This window comes from Cornus florida, unplaced genomic scaffold, assembly GCF_030987335.1.
Source record: "Cornus florida cultivar Cherokee Brave unplaced genomic scaffold, ASM3098733v1 CherokeeBrave_3.0.0_Hap2_Chr08, whole genome shotgun sequence".
Classification (NCBI taxonomy): Eukaryota; Viridiplantae; Streptophyta; class Magnoliopsida; order Cornales; family Cornaceae; genus Cornus; species Cornus florida.
In genome coordinates, this window is record NW_026775578.1 from 41,419,491 (window position 1) to 41,437,355 (window position 17,865).

Here is a 17,865-nt window from a genome sequence, read left to right on the forward strand (position 1 = left end):
TATAATGATATCATCTCAGGTCTATCTAATAATAAGTTCACATTGTTATTGTGATTGATGAATTTTATCACTCTCAAAAATAATTTTATAAATAAATAAAATATTATTATTTATTTACTTGTAAGTAAGTACTTCTTACTCATTGCTTGTGTTGATTTGATCCAATCATAGATACATATATATTCTTTAATTACAAAATTAGAAAAGTAATAAATAAAAAAAATGAACTGAAATTGACCCGATTTTCATTTCAATTTTTTTTTCAACTTTTTTAATTAATAGTAACTAAAGGTGATGGGTCAGTATAAAATTGGACAACATCAACGATCAGTCCCAAATACCTAGTATGAGAAATTATTAAATGGTGATGAACTATTAACACTTAGCGTATGAGAAATTATTAGTTGGTGATAAACTATTAATACTTGGCGAACTAATTTAATTTAAATATTTTAATTTAAAAAATAATCTCATAAAAATATATTTAAAAATTAAAAAGAAATCTCAATATTAATTATTGTTAAATTAGTCCACCAAATATCAAATAATCTAATAATTTATAAATAAGTATTGTTCTTATATTAATAAAATTTATGATTGATTATGGTGAAATTCAATTTAAAAAAATAAAAGAGAAAAATTGTTGGATTTTGATTTGATATCATGTGAAAATGAAAGTTACATGACAATTACCAATCAAGATTATAAATTAGGCACGTATATATTTGACCAAAAATGTAGGCCTTTTATAGCTTATAGGACTATTACAGTCACAGCCTCGCAGCTCACACAGGCGTGGTGTGGTTGTATACATATATACATATACATAGATATATAGAGAGAGAGAGTCATCCCCAATGCCGTGCTACTTTCCTACTTGTCAACCTTACTCTCTCACTAGCCTCACCGCCCTGTACCTTCGCCCCCTCCTCCTCCCAACCTCCAAACCCCTCAGACAATTCCATTTCCGCCCCTCCAATCTCCTCAAATCACAACCAAGACCCTCCTCCGTCGCATGCGACGCCGTTTCCAGCTCCTCCGGCGTCTCCATGGACTCTTCGTCGAGAAACCCCGATTTGTCGGTGGACTCTCTCGCCGATGACTTCAAGAAACAGAGTTGCTGCGACGATAACGTCAAATTGAACCTTGAAGATCTGAAGTGGGACCATTCGTTTGTTCGAGACTTGCCTGGCGATCCCAGGACCGATACGATGCCGAGAGAGGTCTTTGTTGTTGCTCTAACCCCTTTTTATTTTGGATTTATGATGATCTCTTTAGATGAAGGATTTAATTTTTTATGAAATCTCTGTACAGATAACAGATACGTATATATATGTGTGTTTCTATATATTTTCATGTATAAATCTAGTTGTTTTAGCCAATCTCGTAAATTAAATGTTTGCGCTATAACTGATTTAGCAATATGTATGGAATTCGATGACGGCATAGAATTCTAATTCTCATTCTAATTGAAGTTGAAGATTTATTTTTGGTTGGGAAATTACATGGTAATTTATCAGCATATGGAAAATGTTGAATCGATGCATTCTTAATCTCCTTAGACTTCATAAGGTTCTATCATATTGGTTATGAATTTAGGTTCGGAGTCGCTCTCATAGCATGATTCAAAGTCTTCAAATTCCATGTCTCCAACTTTATATTGCCATGCTCTTACAAGTTCATTGTAAGCTCGTGTAATGCATTTTTGGTACACCTTTAGATTTGTTTAAGCTTTTTCATATTGTTCTTATAAGGTCTGGAGTGGGTTAATTGAATTCTGCCATCAAGGGTACTTGTTATGACCGAAGCAGCTGAAGGAACAAGGATCTCTACTGGAAATATTGTTTTGATTCAACAAACTAGATAAAATGGCATAGTCATTGTGGGACTTTTATTTGAGGTTTGGCGTCCATAATGCACAACCCCAATTCTTTGGAAAATCTCTCATTGGCATGCTGAGAATCTTAAGTAGTGTCTTGTTTGTAGCTTTTCCTTATTATTGCTTTGGGATAATGTGGTGTGGCTTTATGATGATCAATGCCATGGGATACAAAAAGTTGACCGACCTGTAAATTCACGAAAGAACGCCATTGTTAGGTAAGATTAATTTAGGAATTCCTGAACAAATTATATGTTCCTGAATGAAGCATAAAATAGCTGGCTTGATTGGTTCTTTTAAGTGGTATAGCTTTGGACCATTTTGCGTAAATCTCAGCTGCAGTAATGGTCCAATTCTATCTTTTTTGGGCAATTTAAAACAGTCCGGTTAATTCTAGAGCCCAGATGTGAAAGGGCTGTGGTGTTGAGAATTGAGGGTGGATGAAAATTCACCTCAGGAGCATAGCGATTGTCATGTAACTGACAAGAACGACATTTCTTAACATAGGATTTTGCATTCAGCTTCCGTGGTAGGATAATAATACTCCACATACTCCACCTGTAGTCAGGGCTGGCCCTGAAATTGAAAAAATCTTGAGAGGCCTTAGGCGAACTTTAAAAGTGAGGCCTTCTATACATAAATATATTTTTTTTTGGTTGCCCATCATTCATGGGCCTATAAATTTTGAGGCCCCTTAAATTCTGAGGCCCTAGGCGACCGCCTTGGTCACCTTGGGTAAGGGCCAGCCCTGCCTGTAGTAAATGTCTATAGAGTTTATTGTTGCTCTGATGTTCAGTATTGGGCCAAACATCACAATGATTAGCCATAGAATACTCTTCTGAATAAGTTGATCTTGATGAATGATGAATTGAATTGGATTTGACCTGTCTCAGTTGATATTTTATACTATGCTTTCCTAGTAAATTATTTGGTTATTCCTTTGTGGTTAAACATCATAGTTCAAAGTTACAAATGTAGTCGTGTTATAGTAGACACAGGCTGTAAACAACGCTAGTAACAGTTGAGGAAACTGCAGTAATGAAATTTTCTTGACCTTGCACACAATCAGATCTGATGACTTGGTCTGTTAGGTCAGTAGGATTTAGGTTGACATATTTCGTGATCAAAACTAGAGTTTGTATGTTTATTTTAATTATTAGCGTAGTTGTATTTTCATAGATTTTGTGTTTGATTTTTTGAAAATCATTTTTCATATCCATAAATTTTTGAAAACTTCTACATTGAAAATTTTCTAGGCATAGAAGATAGGGCACTTTGATGGACTGATCAAATGGCTGGTTGACATATTTCGTGATCAAAACTAGAGTTTGTATGTTTATTTTAATTATTAGCGTACTTGTATTTTCAAAAGTAAGTGTCAAGTTAGTTGCCTCTTGGACATGGTCAAAGTTTGAATTCAAGCTTCAACCAAGGAGAAAATTGTAATCTTCAAAGCCAACGGTAGAAATGTAATTTGACATGCATATATGCACTCACCAAAATTAGGGTTCATGCGTTTATCAATTAGGGTCTCATAGATTTTGTGTTTGATTTTGAAAATCATTTTCATATCCATAAATTTTTGAAAACTTCTACATTGAAAACTTTCTAGGCATAGAAGATAGGGCACTTCGATGGATTGATCAATGGCAGGGCACTCGATGCATGTTGATTGATTGACTTGATTCCTTGATTGATTGAAATTTTTGGAAAGCTAGTTTTGTTTTTCCCAAACTGTAAGTCTAAAACCCTAATTTATCTACTACTTTTCTATAAATACCTTATTATCTCAGAAAACCTAGACACAGATAACATACAATATAGCATAACTGAGAAACGAGTGCGTGCATCTTATTATTTTTTCATTCATCAATCATCGATAGGTGAGTGTTCTTCTACGAGTGTTGACACTACATTCAAACGGATCTGCATTTAAATTCAACACCAAACAATCAGTCAACCGAAATTGGCTGGACGACTGGTCTAGAGATAAAAATTTTATTGTTGAAGCGAATCGCGTGTGGAGCGCAATCTTTTGATGGAACGGACTTTGTACTTGGAGACTCAGTGTGAGATTGGCGGACCAATCTGTGTCAAGAGGTAACTAGGGGGTTTGGGGTTATTGAACTGTTAATGTAGCGGTATGTCTCTTTTGTATTAAGACAGCCAACAGGAGCTATCACCCCCTCTATGTCTAGATCACGGACCTTGCACACACTCTCTTTGGCTCTTCTAGAGTCTAGGGTTCCGATGCTTACCCCATCATGCCTGATTCCTTATAGACTCCAAAGAGACTCGTCCGATTCCAATTTTCACTGATATATCGGGGAGTATTGGACTTGGCCAAGTCCATTATGACTCAACCAATATGCAGAGACTCAGGTGCGCTCCAGACCATGGTTAACAAACTGTATATTGGTTGTCTACATTCTGTCTCTTAATAGGGAGATTCTGTTGTTACTTATTCGAAGTTCTGCTTCAGTTCTTTTGAATGCTGGAATATATTGGTAATATTACACCTGAATTGTACGTTTTGATTCAGCCTCCTCATTTTTAACATATACAGTTTAGAGCACTATTGAGGTAAGCATTTATTGGTTGTCGAATGTCTTGCTGTTTTATTATGACATTATTGTAAAAAATTACGAAGTTGTAACTTTAAATATTTAATTATGGAAGCCTTAGACTTTTAGGAAATACCCTGAACACTTTTCTTTTACTCCCTCAGACATCAATAAATTCTTTTGTTCAGTTAGATGGAATATATCTAGGAATCTCAGGTTATTCATAATAAAAACACATGATATTATTCTGGAAAAAGAAAATGATATATAGTTTCCTTATGGGATTTTTAAGATGAGTACCACCTTTTCCTCAAATGACTTTTGAAAAATGGAAATTTGAGAACATGAGCTGGTTCCCTTCTGGATGTGTGTCTGAGGTGTTTGTCATTTCAGTTGCACATGTTTTATTGCAAAAAGAGACCTTGAATCAATTAGTTATTATGGTGCCTTATTACTTTATTGTTTGTGTTAGGAATTACCCCAAGATCTCACTTATAATGGCAAATAAAACAGATGAAAGCACACACACAAACAAGACAGGATTTACGTGGTTCAGCAAATTGCTTACATCCATGGGCGAAGAACGACCATCTTTCATTTCAACAGAAAGATTACATACTCTCTACTTCTCAACTCTCACAACTTTCTCTCTTACAATTCTCTCTCTCTCTTTTTCTTTTCACACAATATTCTCTTTACGTCACCTCTATTTATACAGTCTTCAATTCCGAAATCCTGGCAAGAGTTCCACAACTTGCCTACAAGGCGTTACCATATCAATCACCAGCTCTAAAATAGAATCATCCTAGTGAGAAACAATTTACTCCACAAGTCTAGGCCCTTTGCCAAATGAAAAAGGAAACTAATTTGAGGCACACTCTTTGTTTTAGAAATCTTTACTGTGGTGATCTCATTTTTACTGTCAAGATGGGTCAGAAAGATTGTTGACGTGTCTTGAGATTTTTTACAAAGACCACTAAGTTGCATGTTATGGAGTGTTTCTGCTGTAGTGCTTCTATAATCTAGTCTCACTCTTGCTCAAAGTTATACTTTTTTTTTGGTACTCAAAGTTATGCTTTTGGTTGAATGAACAGCATGCTTTTTGGTTACCACTAGAGGCGTGACACTGCTTATCTCCCTCTATTTTCAATTTAATTATTCTAGTCTTAACGTTACTCCCCTTGTCTGATGCTAGTGGGTTTCATGCGAATGAGATGGTTGGTGGACGACCTGGCAAAATTGAATCTGCTAAAGTCACTATTTTGTCTTTTTGATAAAAATCATGTGGACCCGGGTGTTGGAAAAGAGAGGGGCGGGGTGTTGGGGGGAACTTTTTACTTAAGAGTAGGGCTGCAAATGAACTGAGCTCTTCATGAACAGCTCGGGCTCAGCTCGGGCTCGTTCGTTTAGTAAACGAGCCGAGCTTGAGCTCAATTTTCAAGCTCATTTAGTAAACTAGCGGAGCTTGAACAATGTTAAGCTCGGCTCGTGAGCAGGCTCGTTTACACACACACACATATATATTATTTCAAAATAGCCCATATAGCCCAAATTCATATATATTTTTATTGACCCAATTAATATTTGGGCATTTGGAAGCCCATTTAATTAAGTAGCCCATTTAAATCTAAATTCATCTCAGCCATTGATTCACCTTATAATATCTTAAGGGTAGAGAAAAAAAACACCCTCAGAAACAGCCGCAACATGTCGAAACCATCTTCTCCAATCCCATTGGCATATTGCAACGGAAATCCACCGTCCTACTCCGTCGTCCTACTTCTCAGGTGACTGTCTTATACTCCTAAGCGACATCAAATTAGGTTTATCTAGCTCTCTCCTCCCCCTCTCTCTCTAGCTTAATAATATTGTTATAGATCTGATAAATCATTGATGAAATTGAAGTTGGTGAAGGAGACTCAAGAATAGAGAGGAGTGTTTAATATGTGAAGTGATGGTGGTGTTTTTCCAGATCCAAAATGGTTACCCGATTTGATAGATAGTATATACATATATGTGTATATATTATATATACACAGCCACATACGAGCCCAAACCGAGCCGAGCTCGAGCCCGGCTAGGCCAAGCTCGGCTGAGCCTGAGCAGCTCTCTGACTTAGACGAGCCGAGCCTGAGCAGCCTAATCAGCAATAAGAAACAGAAGTAGCATCTTACATGTCCCTTATATGTTCTTTATTGGAGGCTGAATTGCTATTTTTACGACTTGTTTAACTGTTTAGTTTAATTAATGCAATCAATCTTCTCCCTTTGCTTGTTACATTTTAATACTGTAAAATGTCATATTACCTTCTGATTATCTTTTCTTATACCTCCAGACCATAGGTAAACAATACCTGTTTAATTGCAATGTGAATTTAATTGTGCTAAAAATACATCTTTCTTTCTTTCTAAAATTGTAGTGTTGTCTCCATATGAATTGTGTCATTGCAAACTAATTTACAATTGCAGTCCCAGATGTTAATATTTTCAATATTTCCTCGGTATAGGTATTGCGTGCTTGCTATACAAAAGTATCCCCGTCTGTTGAGGTAGAGAACCCTCAACTTGTTGCGTGGTCAGAATCAGTTGCTGAGTTACTTGATTTGGAACCTAAAGAGTGAGTACTTTCTTTTCTTGTGCTTCCTGGCTTGTTAAAAAATTGTAATTCTGGATATTTTCATAAAAGAAGCGGTCCTCCTCCACCCATCCTCCTCTTTAAAAGGGGGACTTCTGGCCCTGATTCTCCTCCAGGGGTTGTAAAGGGGACCAAGCGCATGGCAGATGTTTGACTCCTATCACTCATCTTTTATTTGCAGATGACATGCTTGGTTAGAAATCTCCATTTTGCGACTGACTCTTGAATAAAATTTCTGCAAGTTTACAACAAATGAATTTAGTTTTGGTTAGTTATTAAAATATAATTTCAATCAAAGAGTTGTCGAATTGTACTGCTTGGTTTATTCAGTTCTTTATGGAACTTGCATTACATTTGGCTCTCTTAGGTGGTTAATTGCCTAACATATAGAAACTGTGCGTCTTAGCAAATGGGCATTTTGTGTTCTTTGTTTAGACCCTTCCATTGTCTTGGAAATTGTGTGGGATATGTTTGAAGTGTACAATCTATGGGGTAAATTTACTACATTGTTGTTGGCTGAGCTTGGGCAGGCCACTCTCTTATTAAGAAGTGGTGTTTCAAGAATTTGGCAACGGTTATTAAGGCTGACTTTTGGTTTTAAAACGGCCTTGAACCCTCTGATCCATAAAGCTGACCCATAACTGGAATTAATATTTGTTAATTCTGATTCTGGTTTCCGCTTGATTGGTATTTGAAAGTCTTTGATTCACATTGTCTTCCTCTATTGTACTAGGCTTTTTCCGTCAGCGTTTTTCAAAATTTCATATTTTCTAATTTTCATGGGTTTTCTTTTACTGTTGTCTCTGTCGTGTATTGTCTTATTTTGCTGGACTAAACTGATTTTGATGTTGCAGATTTGAAAGACCTGATTTCCCACTTATATTCTCTGGGGCATCCCCTTTGGTGGGAATGTAAGTGTCATTCTTCTAGTTCAATTCATTTCCAGACTCTTTATGGTGAAGCTTTATTTAGCTTTTGTAACATGTTTGACTTTTATAGAATGCCTTATGCTCAATGCTATGGAGGACATCAGTTTGGCATGTGGGCTGGTCAGTTGGGTGATGGTCGGGCAATAACTCTTGGAGAGATTCTAAATTCAAAATCTGAAAGGTGGGAATTGCAGCTTAAGGGTGCAGGGAAGACTCCATACAGCCGGTTTGCCGATGGCCTTGCTGTTCTGCGTAGCAGTATCCGAGAATTCCTTTGTAGTGAAGCAATTCACAGTCTGGGAATCCCAACAACACGTGCTCTCTGTCTTGTGACAACAGGAAAATATGTAACCCGGGACATGTTTTATGAGTACGTCTCCAAAGTTTAATCATGATACGCTTGTTGCTAACATAATGATTTCGTTTTTCAGTATACCCCTTGACTGTTCCTTTAGTTATATGGATTGCCAAACTTCCAGATTTCGAATACTTCCTTTTCCGTAGAAGAAATAAAATAAAATTCACGAGGTTATTAATTTCCACTGTAATATTTTTCTAAAATTTCCAAAGTTTGGCCCCTTCAATTATTTCACCAAAGTCATTTAATTTGGCTGCAGAAACTTATTAGTATTGATGATTTTTGGGGAAGGAAAATACATGAGTTTATTTCTGACTTTTTATATTAGCAAGCACAAAATTAATGCACAAAGACAATATTCTGCTGTTACTAATTCTTGGGCCTATCTATATATATAACTGGAACATATAAGAATTTGTAGGAGTTTTTTTAATCGATTTTGGTGGATAATTAGTTTCATTGCTGATCATTCTTTGTTTATTCACTTGCAGTGGGAATCCGAAGGATGAACCTGGTGCCATTGTTTGCAGAGTTGCTCCGTCCTTTCTGCGTTTTGGTTCATACCAAATACATGCCAATAGAAGTGCCTTAGACATTGTTCGTAGTTTAGCAGATTACACCATTAGGCATCATTTCCCCCATCTCGAGAACATGAGTAAGAGTGAAAGTTTATCTTTTAGCACAGGCGAGGAAGACAGTTCAATTGTGGATCTAACTTCAAACAAGTATGCAGGTGAATATTTTAATTTCACAAATGTCGTCGGTGATAATTTAAATCATTGTGGACTGAAGGTGAAATGCAGCCTGCGTGGAATGGATAATAAGTAAAAACTGTAGCCTATAAGTAGGTTTGATGAGTGTGTGACGTGGGTTTTAGTCTAAAAGAAGCCAGTTTATGTAAAAATAATAGCAAAAATTAGTTTTCTGTCTTCCTCTTCAAGCATCCTCTTAGGGAAGAGCAACATGATGTAATGACATTTTGGACTATAAGAAAGCCTGTACTTCAGCACTGGCAAATTACTCCATTTTCAAAGCCTGCACTTCGGCACTTGCAAATTATTCCATGTTCCTCATTTAGAGATTACTTATATTCTTTAATTTAATGAACTTCCCAAACAATTTTTGAAAAATGAGTTTGTATAGCTATTGGGCTATATGGAAGCCTGCACTTCAGCTCTTGCAAATTACTCCATGTTCAAAGCCTGCACTTCGACACTTTGCAAATTAATCCATGTTCAAAGCCTACACTTCAGCACTTGCAAATTACTCCATTTTCAAAGCCTGCACTTTGGCACTTGCAAATTACTCCATGTTCCTTATTTAGAGATCACTCCTGCTCTTTTATATCTATGTACTTCCCAAACAACTTTAAGAAAATGAGTCTGTATGCCTATATTGTTTCAGTCTTCTTGGACCGAAGGCTCTTGTTCAAAGACACGACTGGGACCGATGTATGGATGTTAATAGACACAGAGTCTATCGAGGGCATCCAACTTAGGATGCAATTAGTGGTTATCTGGTCCTAGTAGTCTAGTCCTGGTTAGTGAATAGGATATGGGCCAGACACCACTATGTGATTCCCAGTTAATGTCTAAACCCGGATGGGAGTCGGCACCCTCTATTAAATTTATGTTTCTTTTCTATTGACAATTACGAACTGTGAGTTACACACTGTAATTTATTTGAACACTTGCATTCAAACATGGTATAGGGGAGATCTCACTTACTGGGTAAAAGTGATGGAAATGTAATTTTTAGGCATTCACTTCATTAAAACAGAAAGAGTTGCACATTGTTGTCTAGGATTTTCTTGAATCACTCTTCTAGAGTGTTTATGGCACCTCAAAACAAAAGCACCAAAGTCTGCAATGTGCTCCTTCAAAATTCATTTATCTCACAGGTGAAGGGATACCCCTATATATAATGGCGGAGGAACTTACTTCAAACTTAAGTACGTGAATAGGAAAATAAGCTACTAGGTGGCAAGTTGGTTCTTTTGGTAAAGATTTCTAAATCTTCTCCTCTTATACTGATCCCATAACTCAGGGTTAATGTGGCCTCAAAACAATTCAAGAATGACTGCCTCTTTCATTGTCTCATGTCTTACTTTCTATTAGAATTTATTAGATAAACGCCATGGACCATGCACACAGCTTACAATACTGAAGTTTGATGCTTCATCTTAGTTTTAAGAGATTTGAATTATATCTTTCTCATTGCCCCTGTTTTTAGACATTGCTTGAAGCATACCCTTACCATATCTTGGGGGGAAAAAAAGTCACTCTAGGATCTATTTTGACAATTCCTTTTTTGGCTTACAATGGTGGACATCAGCTTGGACGGTAGAGGTTGCTGAGCGTACTGCTTCCTTGGTGGCAAGCTGGCAGGGTGTTGGTTTTACTCATGGTGTGCTGAACACTGACAACATGAGCGTGTTGGGTCTCACGATTGATTATGGCCCTTTCGGTTTCTTGGATGCTTTTGATCCCAGTTACACTCCAAATACCACTGATCTTCCGGGAAGAAGGTATTGCTTCGCAAATCAGCCTGACATTGGCTTGTGGAATATAGCGCAATTTGCCTCAACCCTTTCTGCTGCTCAGTTGATAAATGATAAAGAGGCAAATTATGCCATGGAAAGGTAGGTGTAAACTTTTAAACATTTTCCATAACAATTCTTGCTAGCTGGCTATTTGTTGAACATTTATGTGCTTGACTTGCTACAGATATGGAACCAAATTTATGGATGAGTATCAGGCCATAATGACAAAAAAACTTGGCCTGCCAAAGTACAATAAACAGCTGATCAGCAAACTTCTTAACAATATGGCCGTTGACAAAGTTGATTACACGAATTTCTTTCGGTTGCTTTCCAATATTAAATCTGATCCTAGCATTCCAGAAGATGAACTTTTAACTCCACTGAAGGCTGTTCTTTTGGATATTGGCAAGGAGCGCAAGGAAGCATGGACCAGTTGGATACAAACTTACATTCAAGAGGTACTTTGATGTTGTCTGAAACTATATACTTATTATACAACTTAAGAGTTAAGAGTGATTAATATTTTGAAAAATAATGATCATTAAGATGCACTAATAAATTATCTGCGCGTGATTATTTTTATTTACTAGAAATGGAGCTCCTTGCTTCGAATTCCGTATTTTTCAATTTTAATATTAGAATATTAGCATTCTTTTCTTATAAAAAAGAAAAAGAAAAGAATATTAGCATTCTACAAATCAACAAAGTTATAGGTTTTACGAGATTTTAGTGATTTGTATGCCATTTACTACTGGTAACTTTTAGGAATAATATCATGTGGACCAAGTTACATGTTATGTCCAATCTGTTGTTTTGATATCCCTGTCTACTACTTACTTTTTTTTTTTCCCAAGCAAATGTTGTTTGAAATTGTAATGCTGATACATGTCATATACTCGTAGAAGAGTCTAGTGACAGTGGGATTCTAAAACACGTATCCTATGTTCTCTCAAATTCTGTTTTTATCACTCCCTGGTTGGATGTCATTACACAATCAAAATGTCGGCTTTCTGAAAGAGGCTGTTGTGCATGTGTTTCTGCACATCTGTGTGTGAAAGAGAGGGAGGAAGGGAGGGATCATTCTGGAATAATTTTTTATTTTAAAAAAAAAAAAACTCAAGTCTCTTATATTTATATGTTGTGGCCTGAATTCTGTTTCGGCCCGAGTCGCAATGAACGGGATAACGGGGTACCCCAGGAAAATTCTTTGACCCGTTTTTTTGCCTGATGTTTACTGTGGATGTAGGGCCTTGCCGAACCACGTAAATCTTTGTGGTGTTTTGTGGCGTGTTTTCTTTTCTGTTTATGATTCTTCATTTGTTCTTGGTTAATGGTGTTTGTCGTAACACACACACACACACACACACATATTAGGAGTACCAATTAGAATTTAGTGGAAAAAGTAAGGCATTGTTGTATATTATTTGATACAAGATGAATACATAAGAAACTCTTTTCCTTCGCATATTTGAGGATGAGGGAAACTAGAATGCCTTAATTACAAATAGACACTAGACTTGCATTTTCCCTAATAATAGCATAATTTCGGTTTATAATTTTTTTTTTTTTCTTTCTTTTCTTTTTGGCGTCTCCTTTTATGTCCCGTGATGGCTAGTTTTTTATGCCCTTTCACAACCACAGCGGCCTCGAGTATTCCACGATTCTGCTTTCATTATTCATGAATTTATGTAACCGGAAGATAACTTCTAATATTCCCTCAGTTTTCTCATTATAACTTATAAGACAGAACATCAAAAGTCACAAAAATAATTCTTTTGGAAGGTAATTTTTTTAAAAGAATAATTAAAGATAAGGACTACCGGCACAGGAAGAACTCAAAATATTTAGGATCCATGCATTCCTTGTTTCTAACTTTCATTATTAATCTATGGGCTAAGGAAAATCACTCTTGTAACTAGAACTGCCTCATTTCATTTACTATACAAACCTACCAATGCTGTACTTGGTTTTAGGGTATGTGGCATGCCATGTTCTTGTTTAGTGTGGCAGACTGATCTGCCTCCTTGGTAACACTAGTTTACCCTTTGCTCATAAAGAAAATGTGACGGAAAATGGTTTTCACAAAATACCATTACTGAACCTTTTCATGAGCTTCTTAGAGAAGAAGGAAATAAAAGAATTAGGGCATGTTGGAATCATCTCAACCTTGGTTTAAAATTTGCATGTTCTTTCCCATTGAAATCTTGTGAAAGCTCCATGGATCAGTATTTTAGGTGTAGCTTAATGGCTGTTAATTCTAGCTCTATCGAGATGATCTCTTTCTTAGGAGGTCTGTCCAATAATGCAGGACTCTCGCATTGATAGGATTCACTCCAAAACATTTACCATCCTCCTACTCCCTCCACTATTTTCTAACTGTTCCGCAGAACATGGAAGAAGAGACTATTTTAGAATTTTTTGATGGAAACCAATACCATCCATCAAAATGTCATTTCAAATTGGTTTTTGGGCTATTCAGTTGTCATCCTGGAAGATTTTGTAGTCTGGTGGTGTCACCCCCTCTTCCCAAATATTACCCAAAATTGTAATATATAGTGTTTTTAACCCCGTCTTTATTTCTTTGAACCGGACTATCTGGCTTTTCATTATTCGTTAAGATTTTTCATCTAACTGCATTCAATTTTGGCTCATTTCTTAAATTATTATTCTTGAGCCCTTAGTTAGCACCTAGCACCCAGCCTTCTAGGGCTACAAATGAGCCGAGCCAAGCCAAGCCTCGCCATGTTGGGGCTCGGCTCTTGTATGTCTGAGCCCAATGTAACCAAGTTCAAGTTCGACTCAGCACTTTTTCTAGAAGTTTGGGCTCTGCTCGAGCTTGTAGACATGAACTCTATCGATACCAATCTCCGTCTTCTCGATGCTCGTGATTTCGGCATGAGAGGGTGAGTTTAAATGAGAGAAATGTGTTATATATAGAAAGAGAAAAAGAGATAGATACCTTGTTCCCCATTGTTATTGGGTTGTGGCAACTGTCGATGAGCGAGGCTGGTACTTGTGGTTGCCGCTGGTGAGTGAGGTTGTCGTTGTGGTGGTGACGGAAAAAGCGCCTAGTGCCGCTGCCTGTGATATAGTCTGTTTGAGAGAATGCAAAGAGCTATAGTGAAAATTAGGGTGATAATTATGGGTGTGATGTCCCACATCGCTTGGGGGGAGAGGTTTGATGACACTTATATGCGTGGACACTCCCTAACTGTGTAGAAGCGTTTGAGGAAAACTGTGTGCACTGAGAGGAGAGTGTGCAAAGCAGGCAAACGAGCTCAACAAGCTGAGCTTGACAATGTTCGGGTTCGACTTGCTTATTAAACGAGTCTTAAATATATGTTCAATCTCGGGTCATTTAGTTTTGAACGGCTTTTAACAAGTGAGCCCAAGCTGTTCATAAAGCACTTGGTTCATTTGCGGCTGTATTTAACGAGTAAGCCTGAGCTGTTCATAAAAACCTCGCTCTTTGTCATATTGAGAACCTACTTTATTTTTATTTTTTTCCTAGTTGGTACTCACACACCCCATCCAAGAATTGTTTGGACCTAGCAGGAATCGATCTTGAGACCTGGATGCTTCATGAGGCAACAAGGCCTAAGTGGTTTCCAACTAGGCCCCAACCCCTTGGGGTTCTATTTTATTTTTATTATTGGCTTTTGAGTGAATGATTGCATGAAGGTATTTTTCTCTACCCATCTTGGTCATTATTTTTCTTTGATTTTGTGAGTCATGGCCATTTCTGTGTGTGCATATATATATATTTTTTATTTGCAAAACAACTGAAAAACTATCTTAGTTTGGTTGAAAATCAATGCATTTGGTGAGTCATGGTCATTATTATTATTTTTTTAATGGGTCTCTTGGTTTTCTCTAATACCCGTTAAACAAGTATTTTACTTGCAACAATTTGTTTTTTCTTTTTACCATTTGAACGTGTTGATGCCCTTCACAATTTCATGTACGTATCGCGTTGCTCTTGTTGCTTCCACAGATATCTGCTAGCGGAATTTCAGATGAGCAGAGGAAGGCTTCCATGAATTCTGTGAATCCCAAGTACATACTCAGGAATTATTTATGTCAAAGTGCCATAGATGCAGCTGAACAGGGTGATTTTGGAGAGGTTCGCAGGGTATTAAAAGTTATGGAACGGCCATATGATGAGCAGCCGGGTATGGAAAAATATGCTAGGTTGCCTCCGGCCTGGGCTTATCGTCCAGGTGTGTGCATGCTATCTTGTTCTTCATGAGTTGGTTGCTCACCATATTATGCAAAAACGGAAAAGGAGACCAACTTGTATATAATACTAGCAAATCAAGTTTTTACCATATAAATAATGAGCGGATGTCACACACCTTTTTCCCTTTCTTTTTGTCCCTTTTGGCATAGTTAAATTATATCAGTTGGAGGTGTTTGTATTTTTGTTAACCATGTGGCCTGTTACATGGTAGATATTTGCTCTTATATGGGTGAAATTTGTTTTTTTTTGTACTGGTTTTACTTTATGGACTGTTTATGTTGAGATCTATTGTTGAGATCTATAGATGATGGGCTTGAAATGACATTTTATTTTTGGCTATATTTGTGCTTGATTAAAATGAGGTGTTTACCATGGAGAAATCTAATCCAAAAATGGGTTTGGAAAAATACTATCTTATGAGGACATCCTCCCTTATAGCAGGCGGCTCATGTCTATGCTCTTTCTCAAAATATATTGGGACAAGTGATCCATTAGAATTGAAGCACGCACGATTTATTATTACACCACTAGTACACCATAAAAAACCTTGGATCTTACTTGATACATGCTTCATTGCCTCATCTCTTTTTGAGGCTCTTTTACATTCATTCACGTGTTTAAAAGAATGTTAGGGGTTAGTGGGGAAGGGGAAGGGGAAGGGTGCAAAGTTCCTAGAATTAATTTAATCATTCGGACACCAAGATAAACAAGAATTAATGTTAACTAAACACTGGGTATATTCATTTTTTAATGGGACTTAAGTATTCTCTTTTGAGATTTTTAATATAATCCTCTGAAATTTGAAGTAACTAGGCTCGGTTTGTTTCCACGTTTCAGATAAATTTTTTTTTAGTGTTTGGTAAAGATCTAGGTCGAGTTCATCGGGTGGGACGTGTAAAATAGTTTGTCGAAAATTGATAAATAAATTTTTTTTATTAGTTTTAATATTTTTTTCTTCGTAAATATTTTACAACAACTAAAATACTAAAATTATTTTTTAAAAAATATTTTACGTTCAAACAAACACAGCCTAAATTATGAATTTGGATAGGTTATAAAATCTAAAAATGGATTCTTTTGGAAAGCTTTTATTTCTGTGCACCTAGGAGTGGCAATTTTTACCGCCCCACGGAGGCCCCGTCCTGTTAATAACTAGGGGTGGCAATTAAAAATTCGGGTTACTTATATGGCTAATCTTCGTATCGAAAATTTAATATGATTTTGAATTAGTTTTAGATTAAATTACTCTTTAAAAAAAAAAAAAAGGTTTAAAGACATTTTATAAATTTTTAATAAATTACAAACAATTTATTAGAAAATTAATTCTCCTAAATATTAATATACAATAAGTTAAGATTTAACGAATGAAGTTGAAAAGAAAAACGTAATCATAATTTAAATATTATATATAATATATTTAAAATTAAAAATATATATGAAAATAATATTAGAATTCGGGTTCAGGATTGCTCGGGTTGCTAATACCTCAACCTAAGCTCAATCCTAATCAAACTCGGTTTGAGATTTTTCAACCGAGGTCCAACCCTAATTATAAAAAGGATTGTCCAAGCTTAAGAAAAATTGAGCGTGGCTCGGGTTGGATTCGGGTTGCCCAACCTAAGTTGCACCCCTAGTTATAATTTAATAAAAATGGCTCTTAATAAAAATTTAGATTTTTGAAAAAATAAGTTTCATTTTAGGTTTTCTTTTCCTTTTAATTTTTTTTTTTTTGAAAATTACAAACTATCAAAGTGATGTTATAATGATTGAAAATTATGCACAATTAAAGTGATGTTAAACTATGGTTTCATCTTAGATTTTCATTTTAATGGTGCATATTTTCAAAATGTTATTAGATTTTTATTTTTTATAAATAATAAAGAAAAAAAATCTAAAATGAAAATCATTTTAAAGAAACTTAAATTTTCATAAATTTATATTAAAGGGCATTTTTGTCATTATAACATCACTTTAATGGTGCATATTTTCCTTAAATTTCTATTTTATAAAAAAAAATTAGAAAGAAAAAGAAAACCTAAAATAAAAATCATTTCAAAAAGCCTAATTTTTTTTTTTTTTTTTTTAAATTTTTTATTAAGGTGCATTTTTGTCATTATAATATACTAACTCTAACGGTTAACTAAATGGGGTGTGTATGGTGGGGGTGGTGTTGCAACAATTGGATAGCCATCAAATCTTAGGGGTATTGTGCCGAAAATAAAAAATGGAGGAGATTTTTATGCAATTTGTCCTACTTAAATTTTATTTTGGGTTTTCCGTGATATCATTTTACTATTATTATTATTATTTTTATTTAATTAATTATTATTTTTAAAGTTCAAGTAAATGCGCACACATTATTACAATATTATTCCTAATGGCTTGAATAATCAACCTCCCTTCAAAGAGGAAAGACTGAAAAAATATATCATCTGAAGTAATAATGTTCATTTTATTAAATATTTGTTGGTCAATACTCAATAGGTGACATTATGTTTCACTTTTGAAAATATATTTATTGTATTGCGGTGCATAGAGGATGGACCTCGAGTTTGTGAATATCCGTTTGGGTAAGAGCAAAATGTCACGCTCAGCCTATGGAGGTTGTGCCGCGCAGGCACTGAGGAGGACGCTGCATGATAACTGCATGACAATTGGAGTTTCTAGAATCTTCCGGAGTTGTCTAGAGTTGTGTGGAAGATTCTAGATATGTGTAGTA

The 17,865-nt window shown here is 35.8% G+C and overlaps 1 protein-coding gene across 1 annotated transcript; it reads left to right on the forward strand.

Moving 5' to 3' along the window:
- Positions 1-774: 774 nt before the first annotated feature.
- LOC132271476 (uncharacterized) lies at positions 775-15,485 on the forward strand. The gene is made up of 8 exons (XM_059772860.1): positions 775-1,223; positions 6,950-7,059; positions 7,932-7,988; positions 8,077-8,376; positions 8,856-9,097; positions 10,699-11,005; positions 11,091-11,364; positions 14,901-15,485. The coding sequence occupies exons 1-8, from the start codon at positions 858-860 to the stop codon at positions 15,153-15,155; spliced, it is 1,911 nt and encodes a 636-aa protein (XP_059628843.1). The 5' UTR covers positions 775-857; the 3' UTR covers positions 15,156-15,485.
- Positions 15,486-17,865: the final 2,380 nt, after the last annotated feature.

Excerpts from the sequence above, each read along its gene's own strand:
- LOC132271476 (XM_059772860.1), top strand. The coding sequence starts at position 858 with ATGCCGTGCTACTTTCCTACTTGTCAACCTTACTCTCTCACTAGCCTC. Across the intron at positions 7,060-7,931 it reads CTTGATTTGGAACCTAAAGA|ATTTGAAAGACCTGATTTCC; the intron begins GTGAGTACTTTC and ends TTGATGTTGCAG. Across the intron at positions 11,006-11,090 it reads GCAAATTATGCCATGGAAAG|ATATGGAACCAAATTTATGG; the intron begins GTAGGTGTAAAC and ends GACTTGCTACAG.